Source organism: Leptopilina heterotoma, unplaced genomic scaffold, assembly GCF_015476425.1.
Source record: "Leptopilina heterotoma isolate Lh14 unplaced genomic scaffold, ASM1547642v1 Lhet_247, whole genome shotgun sequence".
Taxonomy (NCBI): Eukaryota; Metazoa; Arthropoda; class Insecta; order Hymenoptera; family Figitidae; genus Leptopilina; species Leptopilina heterotoma.
In genome coordinates, this window is record NW_025110963.1 from 912,437 (window position 1) to 939,617 (window position 27,181).

General features: G+C 28.0%; 2 protein-coding genes and 1 long non-coding RNA gene across 3 annotated transcripts in view; 1 reads left to right on the forward strand and 2 right to left on the reverse strand.

Annotated features, from left to right (window-relative positions):
• LOC122503182 overlaps window positions 1–27,181 on the reverse strand; it is a 70,573-nt gene that overhangs the window by 13,811 nt on the left and 29,581 nt on the right. The window contains exons 2-3 of the mRNA XM_043613628.1: window positions 2,459–2,539; window positions 2,028–2,312 (exon numbers count right to left, since the gene is read on the reverse strand). Of these exons, the coding sequence (XP_043469563.1) occupies window positions 2,028–2,312; window positions 2,459–2,539 (366 nt within the window). The remainder of the gene's footprint in view (window positions 1–2,027; window positions 2,313–2,458; window positions 2,540–27,181) is intronic.
• On the forward strand, window positions 3,802–8,568 carry LOC122503181. The gene is made up of 3 exons (XM_043613627.1): window positions 3,802–4,989; window positions 6,334–6,616; window positions 7,789–8,568. Exons 1-3 carry the CDS (start codon window positions 4,643–4,645, stop codon window positions 8,269–8,271), a joined length of 1,113 nt encoding a protein of 370 aa, XP_043469562.1. The 5' UTR covers window positions 3,802–4,642; the 3' UTR covers window positions 8,272–8,568.
• On the reverse strand, window positions 23,506–25,198 carry LOC122503183. The gene is made up of 2 exons (XR_006301717.1): window positions 24,711–25,198; window positions 23,506–23,634 (listed from the first exon to the last, which is right to left on the reverse strand). It is a non-coding gene; the product is annotated as an uncharacterized LOC122503183 (long non-coding RNA).

Consider the following 27,181-nt stretch of genomic DNA (forward strand, 5'->3'; position numbering starts at 1 on the left):
AGGACGCGTTTGAGGACTAGTTTTAATAATAAAGGCGAGGACGTAATTGAGGAATAGCATGATAATAAAAATGAGGACGTATTTGAGGACTAGCTTGATAATAAATATGAGGACGCGTTTGAGGATTAGTTATAATAATAAAATCGAGGACGTAATTGAAGACTCGCATGATAATAAAAATGAGGACGTATTTGAGGACTAGCTTGGTAATAAAAATGAGCACGCGTTTGAGGACTAGTTTTAATAATAAAAACGAGGACGTAATTGAGGAATAGCTTGATAATAAAAAGGAGGACGTAATAGAGGACTAGCCCTAATAATAAAAACGAGGACGTAATTGAGGACTCGCATGATAATAAAAATAAAGATGTAATTGAGGACTAGCTTGTTAATAAAAATAAGGACGTATTTGAGGACTAGCTTGATAATAAAAATGAGGACGCGTTTGAGGACTAGCTTGATAATAAAAATGAGGACGCGTTTGAGGATTAGTTATAATAATAAAAACGAGGACGTAATTGAGGACTCGCATGATAATAAAAATAAGGACGCGTTTGAGGACTAGTTTTAATAATAAAAACGAGGACGTATTTGAGGACTAGCTTCAAAAATAAAAAAAAGACACATTTGAGGACTAGCTTGATAATACAAACGAGGACGCGTTTGAGGACTAGCTTGATAATAAAAATAAGGACGCGTTTGAGGACTAGATCGATAATAAAAACGAGGACGAATTTGAGGACTAGCTTGATAATAAAAATGAGGACGTGTTTGAGGACTATCTTGATAATCAAAACCAGGACGAATTTGAGGACTAGTTTGATAATAAAAATGAAGACGTATTTGTGGACTAGCTTGATAATAAAAATGAGGAAGTGTTTGAGGCTTGATAATCGCTGTCTCATTTAAAAAGAATGGAATATTTTGAGTCGGGATGATTGGTAAATATAGATAAATGCTCTGTGATACATGCTGCTCTTGGACTTTTTAAAAATATTGATAAATAATTATTTTTAAAATTGTTTAAACATTTGGAAAAGGGGGTTTTGAACGGTTTGTTATCGCTGTCTTATTTTTAATGAATAAAATATTTCCGGTTAACATTTGGAGGGGTAATAGAGGAAGATTCTCTAATGCACTCCCCTCTCCGTTTTTGCAATAATTTTGCGTGGAAATTATTTTATTAGCTATTGAAAGTGGAGTAATTTGTGGTTGAGACATTTCCTTATATCCATTCTCGGCCACCAGCTTGAATTGGCGCTATCTTCTTGACCATTGACACATAAATCCACTTGTGTGTGTGCTCTCCGCCATATTGTCGCTCACTTTCTCCAAAAATTCAACTTTTCAACTTTCTTTTTTAATATTTTTTTCAAAAATTACTTGCAAAACTTAAAAATATTCTCTATTAGTAAGCTCTCCTTTAAGTAAATCGAAAAATTTCACCTCTATATATAATAAAATGACAGACGAGAAACCACTTTTTGAGAGCGACAATTCCCGGATGCTCTTAATTTTTGTAATTACATATTTTTGAGAATTTAAGTATTACAAAAAATAATTAAAAAGTAACTTTAAAAAAATTCCAATTGTTTGATTTATTGTTAATATCTTTTAATTTATTGACAAGGATAGAGACATAAAAAAGTCTTAACACAATAAATTTAGATAAGATGTTTTATAAATTCTCTAATCAACTTTTAGAATTAAAAAAAGAATTATTTATTTGAAAGTATATATATATATATATATTAAATAATATTGTTGATATTTTATTGTGACTAAAATTAGAGAATTTAAAAAAAAGAGTGAGTCAAACGTATAGAAATAGACCTGCGTATAGAACAGAATACGGCACAAATCATTTTCTTCTTAGGTTGTTACAAAATTTTGTAATACTCCTACGCATTTTATCTCTTGTTATTTTTTCTTTACAATTTTCCAATACATAATCTAATAGAAAAATATTAATTTATGAATCTTAAAAAAAAATACATATAAATACACAAAAATAATTATTTTAATACCCTCAATAGCTTTAATTGTTTCCTCTGGTATAACTTCATAGTCATTCTTCGCAGATAGAGCCATTTTTTTAAGTCTTTTTTTGCCGAATTTAAAAGATAAAATAGTTGTGGTCATTTTCTTTGCATTATTTATAAATCGATTTAATTTTTCTCGCTCCTCTTCGTTTAAAACAATTTCACTTGATTCAATGACATCCTTTTCTTGCACTATCGATAATTTTGATAAATTAGTTTCCAAATCAGAGAATGAAGACTCCTGAAATAACTCTGTTGAGGTCGATGCATCTGTTAAGATAATTATAAATAATTAAATTGTATTAAATTTTAACATTTCTTGTTGATGACTAATAACATGAAATGACGCTTTCATTGACTATAAGAGCGCACTATTTTTGTACGTATTAGATAAAAAATGATCTTAAAATATTTACCAGTGTTACTTGATTCACACGTATTATCAATAATAATGCCATGTTTATTGACAATAAGGCTTTGAAGCCATTCTGCGTCATCTAAAAATTATTAAAGAAATTTACATAACATAAAAAACAGGTACATGAAGCATTTAAAAAGAAATGTAAGAGAAAAGTAGAAAATATTAAAGTTTGAATGTGAAAAAGATTGTTTGGTTGTTAGAATAGAAGACATGGAATAAAATTGTGAAATAAAAAGCAATTATCTTAAAACTTTTTTTGTAGATTTAAGAAGAAGGTTCAGGACAGATTCGATATGTATAAAAAATTGGAAACTTTTTGTATTAATAAATTTTATAGAATTGAATAATAATCAAAAGTAAAATATAAAATTACAACATTTTTAAAGTAATTGAAAGGGAAATAAATGAAATGAGAATAACATTTTAACCTCAATAATACTAACTATGAATTGCCACAATTTTTGCTTTATAGGTTTTATTTCCCCATTTAACAGTTGCCTGATCCTGATTTTTTTTTTGAATTTCACTTTCCTTCACAACACTAACAGTTTTTTCAGTCACCCAATGTACTAAACAATACATTTTGCAAATGTCCAAACACAATTCGTAAATATGAAAAAACTTTTTTGAAAATAATACAATATTGCAATTCGTTTGTTATAACTAACTTCAAAATATTGAAATTTGAAAATGACTTTAAATTTCTTAACATTTTAGCTAATAATATAAACGATGTTGTTCAGAGTATCTAACGGTTAGGGAAGTCAGGGAATTTTTTAGGCCAGGGAAATTTCTATAAATTTATATAAAGATAAAATTTTTTGTTAATAGAATAATAGGAGTAATAGAAATTACCTATTTTATTTAATATTAAATTTTTAATTACACGAAGTTCATAAAATTGAATAAAAAAAATTAATTAATTTTATTAATTATATGAAATAATTAGTTATGATTGTTTAAATTAATATTGTAATTAATAACTGAATAATTATTTTAATTACCTACAAATTAAATTAATCATTTTGTAAAACAATAATAATAATAAAAATTTAATTTTATCAATTTTTATTCTTAAAAAAAATCAAAATTTTTGAAACAATTTTATTAAAAATATATTTTTTTAATCTATTGATTTTTATAATTAAATTATCAAAATAACTATAAAAAAACTATTAATTTTGTAATTATTTTAATTGTTCCTTTTATTAAATTAATATTTATTTTATTGAAATTGTACAAGTAAAGAAAAGCTAACTCTGTATAACTTGCAAAATGTGTTGATTTAATTTAATTTTTATTTTCACTTACCTTTAAAGTTTAAACAGTCGAGTAAATATTCTTTTTTTAAAGCAATTCAAATTTTATTTTTTCAAACCTTTTTTTTAAAAAGTCAATTTTTTATTTCAGTCTATGTATTTAAAAACTGTACGCAGAAATTATCAACAGACGAATTCAAAAAATGTATTACAAAATTTTTGGATAATTTGAGAAGAAAATGAAAATTTTTTTGTTCATTTATAATCTTTGTATAACAAAACAGTTCCCGAAAATCGACAATATTTAAATTCTGGTTTAAAAAATATAGTAATAACTGTTATTATTATGCCTGCGCACCCTGCCACGCGGAGCAGTACATTGCAGGTTTTTATATTTTTAGTCAAAAGAAAATTCAGAATATAAATTTATTATTTTTGAATATTTGTACTATATTTTGCTTCTTAATTAAATAAATACTTAAGATTTAATCAAAATCTTCTTTAAGCCTTTTATCCTATTTATTCATTTCAACTTAGAAAAATATTATAATTGGGAATGTTATATGGTAACACCGTTGCAATTCTAGTTGGAAATTTTATAATAATACTTGCAACAGAGTAAAATTTGAGAAATAAATTATATCTGAACAATGAGACAAATAAAATAAATTTCTTTCATTGTCTAGCGTACAATAGTTCAATTAGTCGTGCTCAGCACCCTTCCTTAGATTTTTTTCTAAGTATATTTGAAATAAAAAAATCAAATTTTTGCAAATATTAAAATATGGATTTATAAAGTTTTTTAATATTCTCTCAGTTACTGCTTAATTCACATTACTAAAGTGAAGTAAACGTTGGCGTATTCTTTTATTTTGTTATTGTGACAAAACATTCATTCTTTTTTTGACACATTATACGAAATGGTCGTTTATACAGAAAAAGAATATTTGCAAATGATTCAATGCCATGCATTATCAGGAGGTAACTGTCATAGAGCTGCTCAACTATATAGAGAAAAGTACCCAGACAATCAGCGATTTCCCGGGCACCAAGTTATTACACGGACGATGATTCGAATTAACGAAGGAGGACCAATCAAACCTGATAATAAAAATATATCAGGGAGACCAAGGTCGAGGAGAACAGCTGAGGTTGAAGAAAAAATTCTAGAATATGTTCGCGAACATCCTCGAACCGGACTACGAGCAGTTGCGAAAAAATATGGTGTTTCTTATTCCATGGCGCAGGCGACAGTAAAGGAAGCAAAGTTAGTTCAAATAGATATTAACAGTTTAAAATAATTTTTAAGTTTAATAATAGAGATAATACTGGATTTAAATTTATTTATTATATGATCGTATATCTAGAACCTTTAACTTTTCAATAAACAATTTTTGTTTATTTTTATAAATTTATAAATAAATAATTTATAATAATAATAATTATATTACGTAATATATTATTATTCTTATTATTATATTTATTACTAATTACTAAAAAATTAAATTATTTATTAACAATTTTTTTTTTGAATAGTTAAGTTTCTTTAATAATTTTAATTGGAAATTTTGAAAGTAATTAAAATTTATGAACAATTTCTTTCAGATTTTTAAAATAATTCAAGTTTTCTATAAAATATTATAATTTATTCAAGGAATTTTATTAAAATATAGAAAATAATTAAACTTTCATTAAAATTATTAATAAAAAATTAAAATCTTTTAAATAATTTTATTAGAAATTTGTAAATAATTAATTTTTTTGAAGAACTTCTTTAAGTTCTTTTCGACACAAATTTAATTTTTTAAAATAATTTTAAATGAAAATTTTAAAAATAATTGAATTAAATAAAATTCTTTTCAATTTTTTTAAATTATTGTGTCTGGTAATAATTATAATTAAATATTTGATAATTTTTACACGTTTATTAAAACTATATCGAATATAATTGAATTCCTGAGAACAATTTTATTATTTATAAAAATAATTTGATTTGGCGATTAATTTTACTATAACATCTAAAAATAATTGAATTGTTTAGAAGGATTTATTAAAATTTTAGAAAATAATTGGATTCTATCGAAAAATTTTATTCAAAATAAAAAAAAATTGAATTCCTTCGAAAAATTTTATTGAAAAGTATTGTCAATTTTTGCAAAAAAATTTTTTATTTATAAAAATAATTAAATTCTTACAAAGAATGTTATTATTTATGAAAATAATTGAATTCTTGCGCGAAGAATTTTAATAAAAATTTTGAATTTATAAACAACAATAATTAATTATTAAATTAGTTAATAATTGAATTTTTTGAAAGTTTGAATCTGAAATTTTTCAAAAATTCATGTTTGAAAATAAAAAGTTTTGTAATTTGCATAATAATAATAAATGGAATACAATAATTAAAAAATTTTACTCGTAAACTTAAAAAAATAATTTTTAAAATCTGTCAAAAAATAATTCAAATTTAAAGTTCGATTAAAATATTATCAAAATATATGCGGAGATATGAAAGTTAAAGGTTCCAAAGATTTGTCTTAAAAAAATATAAAATATTTAATAATATTAAATATTTAATATGTTATTTATCAATGTTTGATTTTATTGGCAGGTTGCATGACTACAGCTTTAGAAGAGTTCACACCCTAAGCCACCGGTTTGATCGTAAAAGGCGTTTAAAATTTTGCAAGTGGCTTGTAAAAAGACACGAGCGTGACCCCACTTTTATAAATAACATTCTTTTCACCGATGAGTGTCGTTTTGCTAGAGAAGGTCCATTCAACTACAGAAATGAACACTACTGGAGTGACAGAAATTTGTTTCTGGAGATGCCACACTCTCATCAAGAAAAATTCTCTGTGCATCTGTGGGCTGGGATTCTAGATGGCCAATTGGTAAGCGTCCTACAAAACAAATGATTCCGGTTTTAGTATTTGACGAATTTTTAATAAATATGCATACAACATTAGTAAGCAATTTTTTAAGAATATTGTACAAAATTCTTACAAAAAAGTGGTTTATAATTAGGAGAGAGGGGGCAAACCGGCCATACCCACGATTTTTTTTTACTCTTGTGACTAAACGAATCAACCGATTTCATTTTTCGATGGCTTGTTAGAAAGATCATTTAATTGCGCAACTTTTTCCTAGAGACACCTAAACTTTATCTTTTATTGTTTAGTTGCTGTGTTAATTTTTTAAAAAATTGCAAACTGGCCGGTTTGCCCCACCCCCTGGGGTATACCGGCCATCTACGTTTTTTATCTATAATATTGCATTTTTATAATCTACAATAACAACAAACATAAAGAATCATGCAAACAATGGTTGTAATAATGTAAATAATAATACAGGATGGAATTTTAATTAAATAAATAATTTTTTTAAATAACCGAAAAAAATGTTTGAAATTATCAGAGAAACAATATTAAAGGGTCTAATTCTCGTTGGAAGATAATTATTTTTCATTGAAAGTAAAAATTTTAATGAAAAAAACATTCTAATTAATAATAATTTTTTTGGAACTCTAATACAATGAAAATATCCTATGGCCGGTTTGCCCCACAGGCTCATTTTGAGAATAAATATTTGTTTAAAAGAAACGCTTTGCAAATTCATCAAAGTTTTTGGTGGTAAATATTCCTGAGGTGTGTACCTTCATAACCCAAGACCTAATATTTGGAAATATTACACGATTTCCTTAGAATTTCCTTAAGAAAAAATTCGTAAAAGTGTAAAAAAAATAAAAAAAACTTTTGCTCCCAGCGTTGCACAAACAAAAGTAAAATATACTACACATGGTTGTTTCAAATTTCTAAATAGCACTTTTGCCAATTTCGCCATTTTGGAGATATTGACACCTGGCCGGTTTGCCCCACTCTCCCCTATTGAAAAAATTTCTGATTTCTGAACAAAATTTCTGATTTATTCGCACGAATACTACAAAAAATTACTAAGGCAAATTTTTTGTTTTAAATCGATGGTAGCAATATTGCTGCAATTTAGATATTAATGGTAAATAAATTTAAACTTTTTTATTCTTGATACTAATCTCCTTTATTTTCAGATCGGTCCTTTCCAAATTAATGGATACATGAATGGAAAACGATACAGTGACTTCTTAAAGAACTACGTTCCTAGGTTAGTTAGAGCTAGTGGAATCGCAGCAGGTAGGAAGTATAGATTTATGCAAGATGGAGCGGGTATTCACCGAAGTAAAGTGGCGTTGAAGACTCTTCGATCATTATACGGAAAACGTATTATTGCGCTCGGTACAAAAAGAGAATGGCCCCCAAGATCGCCGGATTTAACTCCATGCGATTTTTTTCTTTGGGGGCATGTTAAAGCTCACGTTTATTCAAAACCTGTTGAAAACCAAGAACAGATACGGGAGAGAATAAAAGAAGCTTTTTTAACAGTCACTCCTGAAATGTTAAAAAGATGCAGCTTGAACTTGATCAGGAGAGCAAAATGTTGTATAGAAGCAAAAGGACGCACATTTGAAAGTTTACTTCCAAGGCATGTCAGATACAACTTGTCAGATAATTGAAAACAAATCTTTAATTAATATCCTTCTAGAATCCAAGCCCATAGATGCACAGAGAATTTTTCTTTATGAGAGTGTAGAATCTTCAGAAACAAATTTCTATCACTTAGTGGCTTAAAGTGTGAACTCATGCAACCTGACAATAAAATATTCTCTTCTTTCTTACTCTAACACACACATGTACATACGTACACTTGAAAATTAGAAGAAAATGGAAAGCTTCTCTTCTTGTGGTTTTTTTGATTCTCCATCATCTTATTTACTTTCTTCTTCTCATTATATTTCTTCACGAACTTACACCCAAAAGACCAAATAATACATATATACATTAATTATTTCCTAGATTATAATTTGATTTGTTTATTATTTGTTGTTTATTATTATTATTATTATTATTATTATTATTATTATTATTATTATTATTATTATTATTATTATTATTATTATTATTAATTGTTATGTGATTGTAAATTTTTTCGTTTATAAAATATACGTATTTTGAAACCATATAAACATCTTTTTTGATACAACTTCAAAATGCTTTTTTAGAATAAGGCTATATTTTTTTATTTAAAAACTTTACAGTACATAGAATACAGTACTTTAAAAACAGAAATCGATTAATTTAATTTATTTTTTTTAAGTATGACAATTTTTTTATTTCCTTAAATTGTTGAAGAATTATTAAGTAACGCATTTATTGAACAAGATTGTTGTTATACTATTTTTCTTGCTGTTATGTTGAAATCCGAAAGCTGCAAACAAGAAACATACGCTTATTTAATTATTAATTAATTATATTGAATAACTTATTTAATTTACTTAAAATTACTTTAGTGAAAGTAAAAATTAACTTCCTCGAGTTCTAAAATAAAAATTTTTAATTGTAACTTATGTGGAACATTTTTTATTAATTATAGCAAAAATTTCCATAAATTACTGAATAATAATTTTTAATTGAGATTCGCGCTATTACATTTTTATAAATTACCGCTACAACTTTTATAAATAACTACAATTTACACAAATTATCAGAAGAAAACACCTTCTTACGCCAAAAACTGTCCAAACAGTGAATTTGTTAATGGTTATACTTGTTTACAACAATTACTTTTCTTTAATTCAGTAATAATTCAGCTAGGAAATATTTTTGGATAAATGCTTTTTTCGATTCCGAACAATTAAAAAGTCTGTTTTTCAATTTGGTTAAAAAAATTTTTAAAAAATTTTCTTTCTGGGCTCTTTATCTTCAAAAAAAATATATTGATAATTATCATAACGATATTTTTTTTTTTAATTTCATAAACCAAATCTTTCGCTACACGAAGAAATGTAACATTAAATTGCATTAAATTTTTATCAACGATATCGATACTATCGAAATGAAATTCAGATTCTCAATTATTTCTTGAAATTCTTATTAAAATATTAAAAATGGATTGGGCTTGTATAAAATACATTGAAGAATGTCCCGGGCATAAAAACCAATCTTATATTATACCATTAGCAAATGTGCAAATTGATACCGAGAAATTTAATCCATGCAAATCATACTTAGCCAAATGTTTCAGAAATGAAAATAAATGGTGCCGTGCATTAATTGCATTCATCGAGAATAACAGTAAGTTATTTTTCGATTTTCAAAAATATATTATTTAGTCCAGTTTGCATTTCAAACATATATATACATATTAAAGTTTGATAAAAAATAGGGTAAAAAGTTTCACATTCAATCACTTTAAGGTTAATATTTTTCTCAGTATTAACATGAAAATTGACATTAAAACTAATATTCATGTACAAAAATAATAATAAAGACAGTAGAGTCTTTAGTCAGGGCTATAAAACTTACTTAGCTAGATTTTGCCAATACTTCGGATAAAAAAATTTTATGAGAAAATTAAAATTTTTTATAAGATAAAGGTACCAATACCGGAACGCTTTTTAACCTAACTAAATTTCTATGATAAATATCTTGGAATTAGAAGTGTTAATATGAATAATTAGGGTATATATTGAAAGATTGTTATTTTATTAATAGTATTTAAGACCTGAAATGATTATTTTTTATGAAATAAGAATAATATTAATTAAATTATAAAACTCTGCACTGTACCTATTACGGAACGATCATTTTCTCTGTGTACGGGTGTTCCAAATTGAATGTCCCTATTAAGGAACACCTAGAACACTTTATTTGATTCAATAAGTAATTACAATTCTATTGAATTATCTCAAAAATTTAAATATTAATTATAAAGAATTAAATACAATGAACAAATTTTAGTTTAATAGATAATTAAAAAGCCAATTTTTTTGGTAGAAAATTAAACATTTCTTATTAAATTAAATACTATACAGAAATAATAATTCTTATATTGTGTAAAATTTATTGAAATAACTAGAATTTTCTTACCACTAATTTTAATTGCATTTATTTCAATTTTTGTAATACTGTTCCGTAATAGGGACGAAATTTTAAAGTGTTCCGTTATTGGTACTTTTACAAATTTGTTATTTACAATTTGACAACTATAAATTGTCAAATTAAATATTGTACATTTAATTGGTTACCAATATAAATTCCATTGATATAAATTATTAGGCACAAGAGATAAAGCTATACAAAGGAAAAATAAGTATCGATTGAAGTATCCTCCATTGAACCAAATCGATCAGGATGATGGATCCACTTTTGAATCAGGAATACACGCTGAGAAGGTAGCCATTAAAAAGAACTAAGTTAAATAATTTATTTATTTAATTTACACTTGTTTATTTACAAATTCGTTCATAAAAATAGGGTTTCGCTCAATTATAAATTTAGTTTATTTTTATATTCATTCGGTTTCTTAACACTCTTAAATAGTATATTGTGCGCTAAGGGACAGAAAGTGGCTTTTTTTAAAAAATGCAATAAACATTTAATTTAAAATTATCGAATATCAATAGGTATTGCAAAAAGCCATCTATTCAATCCTTAGACCTCCATCTGTTGCATCGTGAGGAGTTTCCTCATTTAGTTTTTTTATTTATAACTTTTAAAATATATAAAATTATAATAACAATCTTTATACTCTCAAAATTCTCTAAGTTTTGCAAGGAATTCACTCATATGGATAAGTCCAATAGTTCCAGAATAGGCCCTTTTCATGTGGACGTCCACATATTATTAATTATTTTATAATTTTATTATTTTATTCTCAGTTATTACAAGAAAAAGGTAATCAATATAAAAGGTTAAGTAAATTAAAACAAAAATGTCAGCCATCAAGAAGGCAACGTCAGGATTATAACTTTCAAAAAGTACGTAGCGACCCTGATGAAGATTATAATTTCAAAAAGGACGATGAAGCTGACTCGAATAGGATTCGAGAAATATTAGGACAGCCGAAAAAGATCCGAAAATATGATGACGACGGTGATTATGATTATGATGATGATGATGATGATGAAGACGACGACGACGACGATGATGATGATGATGATGATGATGATGATGATGATGATGATGATGATGATGATGATGATGATGATGATGATGATGATGATGATAATGATGATGATGATAATGACGATGATTTTGATTACTATGCGGTGAATTATAAAGAAGAAGACAACTTCAAAGATGATAAAGATGATCATTTTTATTTTGAATTTATTCCAGAAAATATCAAGAATATTCTTTTAAATAAAGGTACCTAAAATTAGCGCTACTACGTTGACGAAATTACTTTTTTGTTTTACCTACTCGGAAAGTACACCATTTCGGGTACTTGAAGCGAAGTAATATACGTGGTTTTTTACGTGTATAGTACTGTAAAAACAGGTATTCTACCCCGTGTAGAAATTGCCATATCTAGGCCATATCATGGCATGAAACACCTTCCCAGATCGGGGGTAGAGGGGGGTCAATTTGACCAATTTTTGCTAACACCGGCTACTTTGTGAATTTTTTCAGAACATACTTGTAATGGGAAAAATTTTTTAGAATATGTTTCTGAAAGGTTTTTTCGTCCTCTTTCCAATGGTGAATTTTATTTTTTAATATTTTAAAAATTTACCCTAATTTTTGATAATTAATATTTAATTTTCAATTTCCCAGAAATCGGTCCGTTTTTTTGAAAATAAATTATTGCAAACGAAAGCTGAGGTTTTTTCCTAACGGCATATAAATTTTCAGAATGCCCTTTTTTTGTTTTTGAGTTATTACATTTCAAAGAATAAATTGCGTCCCGGGCGCCTCGTCTCACGCCGGTTGCCACGCGGCTCAGTGCAACCGCGACCAAGGGTGAGTACCCATGGTTCGCGCCCATTCGGCTTGGTATTTTTTCGGCACGTGAGACAATCTGAGCGGGAGGTTTGACGTCGAGGTATAATGATGTGCACCGTCGATTATTGTCCGGTACAGACCATTAGAACTCGACTGTCGATAAACCGGTTGTACTCAGGAGAGGTTTTCTACAGTTTCCCTCTCCACTGGCGAGAAAACCCATTAGACGGGTGGTCCAGGCAAATGCGAGTACTCCTAATTTTCAAGTCGCTCTGTAGGCGCAAAATTTAGTATTAAGTTTGTCAGGGAAAAATTTGTAAGAGAAATTTACGAGATGTAAACAAACACTTGTATAGCCAAGATTGTAGTCTTAAGACGAGTGTATAAACAAATAGTTTAAGTATGTTTAGGTGTTTTTAACAAAATTTTAAAGTTTTGGTATAAAATTTACAAATAGTAGATTTCAAGCTACGATTTTAATGAGAAATTACAAAAAAAATTGAGAAAGTGCCAATATAACAGAATATTATTGAAAAAGCGATAGGAGAAGTATTGCTGAATAAAAATAGCATTCACGGAATACCTAGGAACCTTAATTTACAATATACAATAAGATTGGAAACTGTAGATAATAATTAGCAATCATTATTCATTACGCCCCAGGAGTTATCCATTACGCCCCGGCTCGGGGCGTATTTTGGAGTTCTGCATTGCTCCAGAAAAACTGTTGTAGAATAAAAAGTAGAAGTCATATCGGGACGTTTGTAGTCTTAAAAGAAAGCTGAGATACCAGAGTAACTTTTCTGGAAGATAAACATTCAATTAGAACAAAAATATCCGAGTAAAACCACAAAAAGTGAAAAGTTAGCTATTACGCCCCGGTCTCCACTACTTTGCTGCTCATGTGCAAAAAAGTACTACTTTTCGCCTACTTTACAGGCAAGTAAAGAAATACTTTCTACATAGCTGTTACACAAAATAATTTATTGATTAGAAAAGTATAAAAATTTCTTTTTTTCGGTAAACAGGTGTTGCACAAAGTACATTGTGCAACACGTACGAAAGAAGATTTTCCGACCACGTGTCGGAAAACAGCTTCTTTCTGTACTTGTTGCACAATGTACTATTGCGTCAGCTCTCACTTAAATATATATCGAAATATGTTTCGATTGCAAATAAATCAGTTTTTACTCAATTAACAAACTGTTTTCTTCACTACTATTGAAAATAATTTACTGATCATGTCTTCAATGTAATACTTTCCGTGTAGTTAGATCAAAAAATGGTGTTCGCAATATATCCGCAAAGGGGATTGCGATAATAGTGAGATTAAGGGACCACGGAGACACTTATGGTCCCTCGGTTTCAACTCGGGCGCAGAAATGTCCCTAGTCCTTTAATCTCGCCTTTATTTGCTTATTTAGTGCCCATTTAATTTTATTTTTCTACAAAAATGTTTCGTTTAGTTCCAATAAAACTAGAAAATTCGACAGTAATAAAAAAGGAAGAAAAGATGGAAAAATATGAAATTAGTGCATCGAAGAAGGAAGAAAAATTTGTTGAAGTTAAGGATAATTTTCCTAGAAAAGTTAGGAGAACGAGGAAAAGCGACGAATCAATTAATAAGAAAAATTCAGTAGAGGTACTTTTCCAAGGATGTTTGAAGGAAGTTCCAGTTCTTGGAAATGGAAATAATCTTAACCAGGAGGTATAGTCTTCTCTAAATCTGAAAAGCAATAAATATGCCACTGATTCCAATTAGCATATATAGGAAACCTTAAAAAAATGTAAATTTCAAATTAGTGGGACACTTTTTCACCATAAATTATTATTATTATTATTTAAAGTATATTTTTAATATTTATGGTTATGAGTTCAGGTCTTATCCTCAAGAATTTATAATATTTTATAATCCTTTAAAAAACCATCCCTTATACAGGGATTTTTACGAAAAATTCGTGTCGTGTCTTGCCTTGACACGACACGAAGAACGCTTGGTAATTTGTGTCGTGTCAAGGCCAATGGTCATTTCCCAAAAAATGGGGAATGTCTGGCTATAAACGGCAAAAGAAGTTATTATTTTTATCCCTAAATAAAACATGATAAACCCTGGTGTAAAACACCACTTCTTCAACACTGTCGAAACTGGGGCAAAAGAAGTTATGGTTCTTAAATAATAATATCATTTCTTTTCCATTTACAAACTCCAGTTAAGTCTAGCTTTTATCACAATCAAGCTTTTGGTTTCTTTAATTTCCTCATGCGCTTCGCCTTTCTCGAGATGGGTTCCTCGGACATTATCAATATTAACAATATTTAAAAGTGCACTGTAAAAAAGGGAGTTAAATTTCCAGGGGATTGTACAAAAGTCGCACCCAATAGGGAGTTGAAGTGGAGTGAGTTAAAACTTTACACCCCTATGTTAACTCCTCTCTCTTTTGGAGTTGATATTTAATTCAAAAACTTTTACACCCAACACCGGTGACCGTCAACTTAAAAATTTTTTTTTAATTTATTATACGATTATTTCAAAGTATTTTATTTATAAATCAATTACTTCTTAATATTTAAAATTGTTTATCTAACTATATTCATAAAATTGGATTGAAAATGAAAAATATTTAGCATCTTGCTGTCAAATTTTATTTTCTGTGGCATTTAAACATCTGGGTCCTTGAACCTACCTTTGAGGCGCAGTCCAGATGTCGAAATCGTGCGCTCGAGGGTTAGTCATGAATTTCCCATGAAAAATTTTTTAAGAAGTCCGCAATTAATTTTTATGTGCTTTTGGTAGGGCAAATACAAAGGTGTCTTTAGCAAAGGTTTTGCGATGGGTAAGAATTCCTTATCATGATTTTATCAGGTTAGAGATAATAGTGTTTTTAGCTAGGGAAGTGTCATGAAAAAAATTCTAAGACCATGAGGTTTCGGGTTGCAAACGCTAACAAAAATATAATGGCTGCCTTTTGCCCTTCGTTGCTTAATATAGTAAACTATTACATATAATTAATTTTTTTTCTATTTTAGAATGTAATAATAAACAACGTGGAACATGAATTTTCAAACACCTGTGGAATCGATTCGATGTTGCAGATTTTTATTGTTGCAGCTGTTGATAACTTCAAAGTCAACTTCTTAATTTCTCAGTTCGAAGCAGTAAATGCAGCAATGAGTTTAGTCATGTTCGTGAAAAATAATGGGGTTGATGAAGCTTATCAAAAAAGAGGAGTTATTTTGAAGGAGCTTATTAATAACTTGGATAAAAAAAAAATTACTACGTATGAAGATAGAATTTCTGTTGAATGTTCCATAAATGCGTTTTATTTATCACAAAAATTGTTCGAAAACTTACCTCAGTCTCAAATACGAAGAGAATGTTTAAAATGCGGCCTGATAAAAAGAAACTTAAAAAGGGAATTTTTTTTAAAGAACACCATTTTAGAAAATCCCAGTTCCGAACAAAGTTTGTTCAACTTCTTTGATCCAGACAGAACATGTTCCAAATGCCAGGGAACTGAAACTAGCACCTATGAATCTAGCGGTTAGTTTAAAAACTACCATAATGTTTATGTTAACAAAAATAATAACATTATATACCAATGGTTGTCTTAACAAAATAATTGTCTATCAAAATGACAACTATTTAATATTAGTATAATATTACAGAATATTACAATAATATTATAGTAAAATTATCAGGTAGACATTTTAATCAAAGATTAGACATTTTTTAACTGTAACATATCAGTTATATAACCAAGTATTAGTACTGAGTAATATGAGTTTAATATTACGCGTTACTTCGGTGTAACGAATTTTTAAAATAATTTTTTTAAAATTCCGAAAGAAATTACAAAAGAATTCTGCACGTATTTACTAAAGAATTTCCTTAATAATTTATTTTAAACTCCGCAAAAAAATTAATAGAAACTACGCAATAATTTTTGCTACAAATTTATTGTTAAATTGAACCACTTTTTCGAAATTCCGCTACACTGAGAAAACTGGATAGTCAAACTTGGAGGGTTAGGTTTTGAGTATCAAGCCTGATTCTCTGGATAGTTAACTTTTCCCTCCGAGTGAGTCAAATTAATCATCGGAGTGTCTATTTATCCCTCCGAGATGGTTACGAAAAACTTAACCTCAAATATAGTCTGTTTGTCCCTCCAGATAGTTAGTTGAATACTCCATTTTTCTCCGTGTAGGAAATTAAAAGGAGTTCAGCCTAAATTCGGTCAACCTTTAATACCGAAAAGTAGAAGTTCTGCATAGTTTTCATTGTAGAGGAGAATGGGCCGAGGCAGCCAACGGGGCGAGGCAGCCAATTGCTTTTTATTTCTGCATAATTTTTTCAAATCGCGCGCTATTGATAATTTAGACTGCTTATGGTAGTTTACTTTAGTTGCTAACAGATGGGCATTATTGCTGCAGCAGTTTAGCAATTACAGTATCATTTATGAAAACAGACTTTTTGGATGTAACTTTTCTAAGAGTTATTTTGGTGATTTTAGTTAATAGAGTTACACGAATAAAATTCTTGTAAAGTGATTTTTAATGCAGAATTTAGTGCTGAAGACGTTGGTGTTAATGGAATTGCGATATTTTTAATATTACGGGTTTTGTGGATATTTTCTTAAAAAAGTACTCGTGGGGTTAGGCAGCCAACACTAAATTTTTCGTCTTTTTGTGTTGATTTTATTGGTTCTTCTAAATGTTTTCTCTTTTTTCCTTACTCCAATACATTTTAAACTTAATATTGAATTTTATAAACCATTTTGTAAGAATAACAAAATATTTCCTTAAAATGTTAAATTGAATTTAATTAATGTTATTATTATAATATTATTCAAATGTAAATTTTTGAAGTTTACTAACAAAATAAAAGTAAGTTAAGGACAACTACCTTGTTATGTTTCACTAATTTTAACTTTAAGTTATGTTTTTTAACTATTAAAATAGTTGGCCGCCTCACCCCACGTTTTTTCAAAAATGCCAAAATGTGATCCTTTGGGAAAAGAGTTGTAGAAATTTTTAAGTGCAATCTACGTCAAAATGTTCTATGGCGATTTTTTAGCCAATAAGACAAGCTTTCTAACGCGATATTAAAATTAACCTATTTAAATAACTGCCTCGCAAACCAAAATGTGCAATCTTGGCTGCCTCGCCCCGTTCTCCTCTACTTTGATTAAACGTTAATAATTACATACAATTTAAAATTTTTAAAAAGATGTTTGTAAATAAATTGTTTGATTGAGAATACGTTTTGTGATACATAAAATACCAGTATGAAAAAGTAAAATTTAATGCAATCTAACAATTCTTAGGTCCATTTGTCTTCATGGAATTAGAAAAAGATGATGACAAAATTCATTTAGAAAAAATTCCATCCAGCTTTCCTGACTTCGTCGGAAATGAAGAATTCGAATACGTGCTATTAGGTGTTATCAGAAATATAAACAATGTTCTCGAATCGCAGTCCAAAAGAAGGAAACTCACAAAAAATTCTGCTTCACAAAAAAGAATGGGCCACTATACAGCAGTATGCAAACGACATAATAGCTGGGTTGAGATAGATGACATTTCCGGATCGCAAATTAATTTGAAAACTGAAGCATCAAAAAAAATATTTATTGGACTAATCGTGTACGCCAAAATTTCAAAACGTTAAATATTTCGAATTCGAATAAGCCATTTCATTTACAAATTTTTTTGTTGATATACAAAAATTTATAATTCAGATTGTAAAAAATGTTAAAGTTAAAATGTAAAAACCTACTTTGTTGTCCTTAAACAACAAATTTAATCAAATTATGATTAATCAATATTCTAAATATTTAATTTTATGTATTTTACGTATTTAAAACAAAACCATACTTTTAATCTGATAATTTTGTTAGTTTTTTTATATTGACCTTCAAATGAAAAAATTTACTCATTTTAATAAAAAAATCTTCAATAATTAGTTATCATCTGTAATTGAAAATAAAAATGTGTATTTTAAGCGAATATCTTTAAAAAATAAATAATATCACTTCATAACATATAGGCAGAAAGCAGTCATTTCTTCATTTACTTTTTTATGTAGAAGTTTGTAGCAAGACAAACATGGTGTTCAAATGCTTCAAGGTTTTATCAGGAAAAGATTAAGGATATCACTGAGAACTAATTTAAAAAGAAATTGAGGACATGTTTGGGGACAAGTTATCATATGAGATTAAACACTTGTTTGAGTATTAGATTTACGATCAGATTAAAAAATTTTTTGATGATAAGTTTTAGAATAAGATTTGAGGACCAGTTTTAGTATCAGATTGAGGACCAGTCAAAGGATCACATTGAGGACTTATTTCAGTATAACAATCGAAAACTATGGTAAAAAGATAAGCATTTTTAATATCAGATTGAGGACCAGTTTTATGATCAATTTAAGGACTTTTTTTAGTATAAGAATTGAGGACTGGTTTAAGGACACGTATAAGTATCAGATTGAGGACTTATTTTCGGATAAGAATAAAGGCCTGATATAAGAAACAGATTTAGGATCAGTTTAAGGACTTATTTTTAGATAAGAATTTAGGACTAGTTTGGGGACCTGTTTCAGTATCAGATTGAGGACTTGTTTTAGGATAAGAATTAAATACTAGTTTAAGGACCAGTTTTAGGATCAGTTTGAGGACTTCTTTTAGGAAAAGTATTAAAGACTGTTTTAAGGATTAGTTTCAGTATCAGATTGAGGACTTGATTTAGGATAAGAATTGATGACTAGTTTGAGGACTTATTTTAGGAAAGGAATTGAGGACTAGATTGAGGACCAGTTTTAGGAACAGTTTAAGGACTTTTGTTAGGAAAAGAATTAAGCACTAATTTGACGACCAGTTTCAGTATCAGATTGAGGACTAGTTTGAGAACCTGTTTCAATATCAGATTGAGGATTTGTGTTACGATAAAAATTGGACCTATTTTGAGGACTTATTTCAGGATAATAATTGAGGTTTAGTTTGAGGACCAGTTTTAGGATAAGTTTGAGGACTTCTTTTAGGAATAGAATTAAATACTGGTTTGAGGACTAGTTTCAGTATCAGATTGAAGATTTGTTTTTGGATAAGAATTGATGACTACTTTAAGGACTTATTTTAGGATAAAAATTGAGGATTGGTTTGAAGACCAGTTTTAAGACGTTTGTATACCTCCCCGTTTCTGAGTATATTCAGAAACGTGTGAAGCAGTTTGCTAAGTTGAAAACGAGTTTTCTATCTTGGAAGCCATTGAAAGCCGCAATAGACAATTGTTATTATGGCGGGATTATTTGAATGTCATATTTTCCACCAATCACAATATATTACGAACTGACATTCAAATCATCACGCCATAATAATAATTTTTTAGCACGGATTCCAAGATAGAAAACTCGTTTTCAACATAGAAAACTGCTTCACGTTTCTTAAAAAAATACTCAGAAACGGGGAGGTAAACAAGCGCCTTTAGTATCAGATTGAATAAAAATTTACTATTTTTTTTATTTTATTTACTATTTTTTTTATTTTACTTTAGAATAAAAATTGGGGACAGTTTAAGGACCAGTTTCAGGATCAGTTTCAGAACTTATTTTAGGATAAGAATTAAGGACTAGTTTAAGGACCAGTTTTAGGATCATTTTGAGGACTTCTGTTAGGAAAAATATTAAAGACTATTTTGAGGACCAGTTTTAGTATCAGATTGAGGACTTGTTTTATAGGATAAGAATTGAGGTTTAGTTTGAGGACCAGTTTTAGGATCAGTTTGAGGATTTCTTTTAGGAAAAGAATTAAAGACCGGTTTTAGGACCAGTTTCAGTATCAGATTGAGGACTTGTTTTAGGATAAGAATTGATGAATAGTTTAAGGACCAGTTTCAGTATCAGATTGAGGACTTGTTTTAGGATAAGAATTGATGAATAGTTTAAGGACCAGTTTCAGTATCAGATTGAGGACTTGTTTTAGGATAAGAATTGATGAATAGTTTAAGGACCAGTTTTAGGATCAGTTTGAGGACTTCTTTTAGGATAAGAATTGAAGACTAGTTTGAGGACCAGTTTTAGGATCAGTTTCATCATCAGATTGAGGACTTGTTTTAGGATAAGAATTGATGAATATTTTAAAGGCAATATTTTAGGATAAGAATTGATAAGAATTGACTAGTTTTAGTATCAGATTGAGCTGTTACTTAAGAATAAGAATTGGGGACTAGCTTGAGGACCATTTTTAGGATCCGTTTAAGGACTTATTTTAGGATAAGAATTGAGGAATGGTTTTAGGACAAGTTTTTGTATCAGATTGAGGAGTTACTTTAGAATAAGAATAAGGGACTAGTTTGATGACCAGTTTTAGGATCAGTTTGAGGACTTCTTTTAGGAAAAGAATTTAAGACTGTTTTAAGGACCAGTTTCAGTATCAGATTGAGGACTTGATTTAGGATAAGAATTGATGAATAGTTCAAGGACCAGTTTTAGGATAAAAATTAAGGACTGGTTTGAGGACAAGTTTTAGTATCTGATTGAGGAGTTACTTTAGGATAAGAATTGGGGACTAGTTTGAGGACCAGTTTTAGAAACAGTTTAAGAACTTTTGTTAGGAAAAGAATTAAGGACTTTTTTGAGGACCAGTTTCAGCATCAGATTGAGGACTTGTTTTAGGATAAGAATTGAGGACTAGTTTGAGGACTTATTTCAGGATAAGAATTGGGGACTGGTTTGAGGACCAGTTTTAGTATCAGATGGAGGACTTCTGTTAGGAAAAAAATGAAGGACTAATTTGAGGACTAGTTTCAGTATCAGATTGAGGACTTGTTTTAGGATAATAATTAAGGTTTAGTTTGAGGACTTATTTCAGGATAAGAATTGGGGACTGGTTTGAGGACCAGTTTTAGTATCAGATGGAGGACTTCTGTTAGGAAAAAAATTAAGGACTAATTTGAGGACTAGTTTCAGTATCAGATTGAGGACTTGTTTTAGGATAATAATTAAGGTTTAGTTTGAGGACTTCTTTTAGGAATAGAATTGAAGTTTGGTTTGAAGACTAGTTTCAGTATCAGATTGAGGACTGGTGTTAGGATAAGAATTGATGACTAGTTTGAGGACTTATTTTAGAATAAGAATTAAGGACTGGTTTAAGGAGTAACATTTTTAGTATCAGATTAAACGTCTTTTTTAGGATAAGTTTGAGAACTTTTTTTAGGAAAAGAATTAAGAACTGGATTGAGAACCACTTTTGGAACCCGCCATTTCAGTGCACATGCAACTCGCACTTGCCTTTTTACAATCACATTTCAATTTAAATAGGTTAGTTTGTAAATTTACTTCTGAATTTACGTGATTGATTTATCATCTTTACGTAAGATAAATTCTAACATTCAAAAATATGAATAATTAAAAAATTGTTAAAATGAATTATAACATTTTAAAGTTAATAATAATGTTTAATATTTTATAGGGGAGAATGGGGAGTTGTGAAGCACGGACATAGATCTTGCATAGTAATTGTTTTGATAGATGTCACTTACTCTCAATATTCTTTCACCTAATATCTTCGTTTTGTAATTGGATTCTTTCTGATAGCAGATATTTTGCATATCTTTCAAGAAAATTTGTTTAACCTTTCGTTTATAAAGTTTTTTTGAGTGTTCCTTTTTGTAGAATTCTTACAAAATTCTCGAACAAATCAAAAAGATAAGTTCACCCATATAATAACCAGCAATGATTAGGTTTTCGATATTGAAAAGGATTTATGCAAAATCTCAGTAAAGAATATTTACCAAAAAATATAATTTTCAGTGATTTTTAGTAGTGCTTCACAACTCCCAATGATTTTTAAAAACTTGAGAAAGCAGCTTTTTGGCTTAACTGAAAAAAATTGTCGATTTTATTTTATTTCATACAAATTCTTCAACCAGTAAGCATATTTGAAGACACTCTAGAGATTCAAGTGGAGAAAATTTGAAATTTTTTTTTTAAGTTACAACTCATAAACAAAGCGTGCTTCATAACTCCCCATTCTCCCCTAGCATACGTGGAAAAAAATAGACCAAAATCCGTAAAATTTGATCTCACTGACCTGGTAAGATTAATAAATAATACGTGTTGTACTATAAGGAACCCAAAAGAGCAATCAACAAAGATAAATTCTAAAACATTAAAAATTCTTCTGTTAAAAGAAAAACGTTTAGAGAAAGTTAAAAATAAAATGAACCATGTTAAAAAAATTTATGTAGAGGAGAATAGTGTCTTAGAAATGTAAAATGATTTTCCAAATAATGAGAATAATAAAAGGACAAGTTGAGACTGAAGAAATTAATGATAATAAAGAAAATGATAATTGCACACGTGAAACAAAGAGTAATAAAGAAGAAAATAATGATATACAAGAATAAACAACAGATATTACAATTCATTATTATTTGTATAGTATATTGTTATTAAAAGTTACAATTAATTGAAAATTTAAAATACTTAATAATATGTATTATATTATATTTATAAAATATTCAAATTATATCTATTAAAAAGAAAAAAACTTAAAAATTTCATTCTTAATTTTATTTAAAAGTTCAAACTAAAGTTCACTTTGTTATACTTGTCAAATAGAAAAAATTGTTGAAGTACGTTTTAAGGACTTCGTGGCCTATAGCTAAAACCATTATGCGTTTGCTTTGGCGTTTTTCTGTCTGTCTATCAATGCTTAATAAAAAAATAATGTTTATTTCATTTATAATTTATTTTTTTAACAAAAAAGAATTTTTTTTAATTTTTCGGACAATTTAACACAAAAATGAGTATTAACTAATATTTATAATAAATTTAATGGTGATAACAATTTCTTGACATTTTACTGCGACAAGCACAACGATTCATTAATGGTCCATGAAAACAGCGATTGTTGATAAAAAAAGTTCTGCTTGCTGTTGGACATTATTTAAAGAACACCTTTTTCTCTTCTCTACATTGAATTTCTGCATATCTTTATTTTACAGTTCTTACGATCCATTTTTTCTCTCAATTCTTTAATTTCAGTTTCATATTTATGTTTTATCTTTCAATCATGTAATGGTAAATTCCTTCCCTAAAATACAAATAACAATAATAATGTGAAATAAAAGTAAAACAAAGCATCTGCAAAAATGAATTTACAATTTTTGTATTATTTTGTAAATTTTATAAATTGCATTATTGTCATACATTATTGCAAATTGAATACCAAAAAAACACAAAAAGTTATTTTTTCAAAATTTCTATTTTTTAAAATGTCAGTATCTTAAATAATATAAATGTACTACAAAACTAAAAAAAACATTTAAAGGTCTCGGAATATTTTTTTCAAAATATTTGCAAAAATTGGTTTTATTTTTTATCATATATTGTTTATTGACTTTTTTATTTTTTGCCCATATTAAAAATCAATTGATTTAAACGTCAATTATAACACTGTGCAACAATTTTCGGTTTATTGTTTCTTTCCCAAATAAGTTTAGGCTTAAATTAAAGTAGATGTATGCAATAATAAAACCCCAAAAGGATTTTGCAAACTTAGTTCATTTCATATTTTTATGAAATTTTAAAGTTCATGATACAATTTATAATATTTTTAAAAAATCTTGCACCTTTTGTGATATATAATTTTAAAAATAGATTGTTTAAAAAAATTGTTTTGAATATTTTTTCCTAAGAAAAATTATTAAACAATTTAAATATGATTATTTATTTACATTATGGTTATAAAAAAATTGTTAAAAAAATACAGAAAAATTCGATAAATTAGCTTTTATAATCACTTTTCCAATTAAGTACTATAATATAATTACACCTTTTTAATTAGAATTTATTTAATACTTATATTTTACTCATTACTTAATTCATATTTCTACTTAAATATAGCAAAAGATTTAAAATTTTTGAAAATTTCACAAAAATGAGCATAAGTTCAAAGGTTTATAAAAAATAAATTTAAGCTTTATTTCAAAAACCCTTGGAGGGTTAAATTACTGTTTATTTGTACTATCATTTAGCACTAGAGACAACCGGGAGAGAAAAATGTGTCGCACAGTGTAATTTAAAAAAAAAACTTTTTAAATTATAACGAGTTAACCATACTTTCAACCAGCATGATATTTTAATATTGTTTTACTAATTTATACTAACCTTACAAAGTCCAATATTTTATTTATATATTTATTTCATGTGCACATCTTTTTGCAATTTAAATTCTTTCCTGTAATTGAAAATAAAAATAGCTTTTGCCCTTCAAGTGATTTTCTCTAATAATTGATAAATGTTTCTTCATAACATTTAGGCAGAAGTCAGTCATTCCTTCTGTTTACTTTTTTTATAGAGAAGTTTGCCGCATGACAAAAATGGTGTTCAAATGCTTTACATTTATCGTGACTTTTCAATTCATTTAATTTGAATTTATTTTAAAACTATTTAGAATTTCATAAAAAAAAGAAAAAGTGCTGTCTTAGAATTTTTTTCTGAATCTAATTCTACAATTTTGAATACGATTTTCAGATCACCTTGTATAATAATACTAATAATTAATACTAATAATTTAATATAATAATTTTTCTATACTCAGCCAGCACTTGCCGCCGTGGCTTGTCCAAGCTTTGGCGAAACAAAAATTCTGTACTGCGCCAGCACTAATTGTCGAGGCTCGGCTAGACTACGCCGAACAATCGTCTGAGTACTAAGCCAGTGGTGAACATCGGCACTACACTGGCATTTCCCATTGGGTTATATTTTTTACGTATCATATACATTATTTACGTAACTTATATTTTTACGTAACTTACGTAAGTTAACTTATTTATTTATATAACTTACTTTTGTTATTTACGTAACTTGCGTAAGTTATGTAACTTACGTAAGTTGTGTAAATTATATAATAATTTATACAGGCAAGAAATCTTTTACCTTCGGTGCGTGTGTTAGAAAAAAAATTTTCACTATGGAAATGTAATAAAAAATAGACCTTACAATATTAAAGACTAACAATGAACAATAATTGTATTAATTATTGAGAACGAAGTGATTTTTTTACATTTAAAGTGTATAACCCAGGCGGAAAAGTCGGACGAATGTCGGAATTTACAACCGGCTGGGATCCGCGCCCGTACAGATCGCAAGTACCGACGGTCTGTACCGATTCGGATCTGAAAAAGCAACCGGCGCGGTACAGATTATGCTCCGACTGTCGGAACCGTCTTCCCACTATTGTCAGTACTGGCTCGGTACTGGATTTCTTCCGCCGGCGGATCTTATTCTTCTGCGGCGTCGGAAGAATGACGGATATGTTTAGTCCGTACTGGCTCGGTGCTGGGCCGGATCCGACTGCGGATGTCGTCATTTATTGTCACATTATAAATCACATTATAAATTTATTTTCAATAAATGTGTCATAACTAAATAATTATTACAATAATTAATTGCATTATTTTAGAAAATAATGATTAATTAATAAATGAATTTAATCAAAATATTAAGTAATTATTTATTAAGAGTTTTTTCAAAATTAAACAATTAAAAAAATTTGTTGTGCACTTATAGTTTATAATTATTATAAATAAATTTATACTATTAATATAAATTTATTATTATTGAGATATTATTAATTAATATTATTGAGAATTAATAATAAATTATTAATATTAATAAATATTAATAAATATTAATATTCATGTTAATAATTTATTATTAATTCTCAATAATATTAATGTTAATTAATAATATCTCAATAATAATAAATTTATTATTATTGTGATATTAATTAAAATTATTAATATTATTATGTTCAATATTAATAATATTAATATTATTAATATTAATAATAGTAATTAATAAATAATAAAAAAATAATTAATAAATAATAATAATTAATAATAATATTTATTAATATTAATATTGAGATACAATTATTTAATATATTATATAATAATAAAAATATAGCTGTAGCATTGACGCGTAGTTATTCGACAAGTTTTATTTCAGCTTGTGACACTTGAGAGTATTTAAGATTTGAGAGTCCCATGCGAGCGTAGCATAGTGGTTAGCGTGCGAGATTTCGGTGCGTAAATATTAGGCGTAGGTTCGTACCTCCAAGCGTTAGGATTTTTCAAATGTGTATGTAATAAAAAATTGTCTAGTTTAATAATATAATTAATCTTGAAGTGGGTGGTCTTGGAAGGGTGAAATTAATGTGCAATACATGATTAGAAGTCATGAATTGCAAAAAAAATTTATTTTAGTTGAAAATTTTCTTTTTTAACTTTACAACAGTCATTTGTAATCAGAAATATAGCAATAGTAGTCTTTACGAAGAACTATAGTAAAATAAGAAGGCAAGCCAGCCCCGGTCACCTTATTTTACAATAGTCCTGTTGTAAAGGCTACTACAGACTGTATCACTGATTCCCTTAGATTGCTGCAAATGTGGATAGAATCCAAGATTTCCTTTTAACGTAGACTATTGTAATCAGTCACATAGACTTTGTGCTAACTCATATTTAGTTCGTATTTATTTCAAATAAATTTTTAATGAGTACGTTTCTACTTACAGAATTGTTACAACGAAGCTACTTTAGGCATTACGAAAAGTGGTCACATATCCGAGCAGA

What these genes read in the sequence shown, in the direction of transcription:
- LOC122503181 (XM_043613627.1), top strand. Translation starts at nt 4,643, where the DNA reads ATGGTCGTTTATACAGAAAAAGAATATTTGCAAATGATTCAATGCCAT. An exon ending in GCGACAGTAAAGGAAGCAAA is followed by an intron (nt 4,990 to 6,333) that starts GTTAGTTCAAAT and finishes TTTTATTGGCAG; the next exon opens with GTTGCATGACTACAGCTTTA. An exon ending in GGATTCTAGATGGCCAATTG is followed by an intron (nt 6,617 to 7,788) that starts GTAAGCGTCCTA and finishes CTTTATTTTCAG; the next exon opens with ATCGGTCCTTTCCAAATTAA.